This window comes from Cibotium barometz, chromosome 27 (genome assembly GCF_041138505.1).
Source record: "Cibotium barometz isolate CiBa-2024 chromosome 27, ASM4113850v1, whole genome shotgun sequence".
Taxonomy (NCBI): Eukaryota; Viridiplantae; Streptophyta; class Polypodiopsida; order Cyatheales; family Cibotiaceae; genus Cibotium; species Cibotium barometz.
The window spans coordinates 52,166,845-52,169,059 of NC_141072.1; the positions used below are offsets into that span (position 1 = coordinate 52,166,845).

The 2,215-nt window shown below is 52.0% G+C and overlaps 1 protein-coding gene across 1 annotated transcript; it reads left to right on the top strand.

Moving 5' to 3' along the window:
- The first annotated feature begins 338 nt into the window (after positions 1-338).
- Positions 339-1,972, top strand: LOC147623507 (putative methyltransferase At1g29790). The gene has a single exon (XM_086821691.1). It carries the CDS (start codon positions 459-461, stop codon positions 1,737-1,739), a length of 1,281 nt encoding a protein of 426 aa, XP_086677817.1. The 5' UTR covers positions 339-458; the 3' UTR covers positions 1,740-1,972.
- Positions 1,973-2,215: the final 243 nt, after the last annotated feature.

The following is a 2,215-nucleotide window of genomic DNA, read 5'->3' on the forward strand; positions in this document are numbered from 1 at the left end:
TTTTTTTGTAACTCAAATTCTCCATATAATTTAAAGTTCCTTTTTTTAAAACTGAAATTCTGCATATAATTTAAAGTTATCTTTCTCTAGCAAAAAAAAACGGGGGTATTCATCTGATCACGACACACGAGAAATGGATTTTGCGGGATTTGGGAGAGAGTGAAGGATGGAGGAGGAGTTGTCGGATTGCGTGGGGTTTGGATGGTTGAATGGGCGTAGAGTTTTGGCGACACGTGCGAGGACAATAATGCACCTTTATAGCTGTCACTTAAAGCGCGGAGGGAGACCATTGCAACTGAGTTCTTTGTCGGAACCCACCCCCCCCCCCCCCCCCCCCCCCCCCAAAAAACCTTTCCTTCTAAGATCTCTGAGGCTCTGAGCTTCTATCTGTGTGTGTGCGATTGCTTTGCTAGACTCGGACTTGAACAGTAATTGCAGCGAAACTAATTGCTGGTGAAATGAAGGATATTGGGAGGGAGAGAGCGGGTGGGGGCATGTGGGGCGTCGCTTGGAATTTAATCCTTTTGGGGTCTCTTGTCGGAACCAACATCCTCACCCTCTACAACCTCACCGTATCTCGCGAGCTAGACCGCTTCCTGGCCGTGCAGAGCGAGGCCCCCACTGCCTTTCAGGTCACTAGGCTCCTCCAAGAGGTGGTTGCCCTCCGTGAGCAGCTGCAAAAGCAGACGGAAAGGCAGGCGGCGGGCGGAGAAAAGCAGTCCCCGGGCGACGGAGAAGAGCAAACGCCAGCAGACGGGCTGCCGCACATCCCCGAGCTGACGCTGTACTCCGCCATGAAGCGGCTGCCGCTAGGCAGAAACCCGGCTAGCGGCGAGGAAACGATGGTGTCTCCGGTTGGCCACGCCTGCTACCACAGCCTGGGCCTGCTCGCCCAATACATGAACTACACGGTGAGGTCGCTCTGTCCGGAAGACTGGCACCTGGCGCAGAGCCTGATGATGAAGGGCTGCGAGCCGTTGCCCCGGCGACGCTGCTTCGCCCGCACGCCGCTAACCTATTCCCGCCCGCTGGCGCTGCCGGCGGCGCTCTGGTCCAACCCGCCGGACGATACCGTGATGTGGACGCACTACACGTGCAAGAGCTTCGCATGCTTGAGCCAGCGTGCAAAGGACGCCAACCGGAAGTTCACGGACTGCGCGAGCTGCTTCGACCTGGAGGGGTCAGAGAGGGAAAGGTGGGTGAAGAAGCGCGACCGGCTGGACTTCCACGTGGAGGATGTGCTGGCTCACACGAACGGGTCTATACGTGTGGGGCTGGACCTGGGGGGCGGTAGCGGATCGTTCGCCGCCCGCTTGCGCGAGTTCAACGTCACGATAATCACATCGACGCTGAATTTGGGCGGGCCTTTCAACGAGATGGTGGCGCTGCGCGGGCTGCTGCCGCTCTATTTGAGCGTGTCGCAGCGCCTGCCCTTCTTCGACAACACGCTGGACATTGTGCATACAATGCACGTGCTGAGCTACTGGATACCACCGGTTTCCCTGGAATTTCTGCTGTTCGATGTGGACCGCGTGCTCCGTCCGGGAGGGCTACTGTGGCTGGATCACTTTTACGCCACCGCCGACCAGATGGCTTCCACCTTCGCGCCCATGTTCCGCCGCCTGGGCTACATGGAGCGCCGCTGGGTCACCGCCAACAAGAAGGACTTCAACGGCTTAAAGAACCAAGAAGTGTACCTTTCTGCCCTGCTGGAGAAGCCCGTCCGGCACTCCAGGTAACGGAGTATTGATACGTCACAAAGAATGCATTTCCGTAGCCTACAGTTAATAGGTCCATCACCATGTAATTAATATTTGTTCAAGACCCTTAGTATATGTTATTATGTGAATAACATGGGGCCCTACATTTGTCTTCACATATCTTGCCCATTAAAGTTCATGGTTTTTGTCTAAGTTGCCTCTATGGCATTTGATGTACTTAGATTTTTTAAAACTTGGATCTCTTTGACTTATTGGAATATTATTGCTTTTGAATTAAGTTTTTTCTCTTCATTTTTTAAAAATGATACAAATAGTAGTAGGTTGGTTCGGTCGTATTTAAGTATTTTTTCACGTTTTTCCTTCTCAACCTTTATAAATCTATTCAACAAAACTTTTGCAAGGCCAACTTGTTGGCAATCCAAATAATTGCATACTCCTCACTTCTGGAAAAGAATATCATGCATAAAGTTAGCAAAATACAAAAAACTTCATTA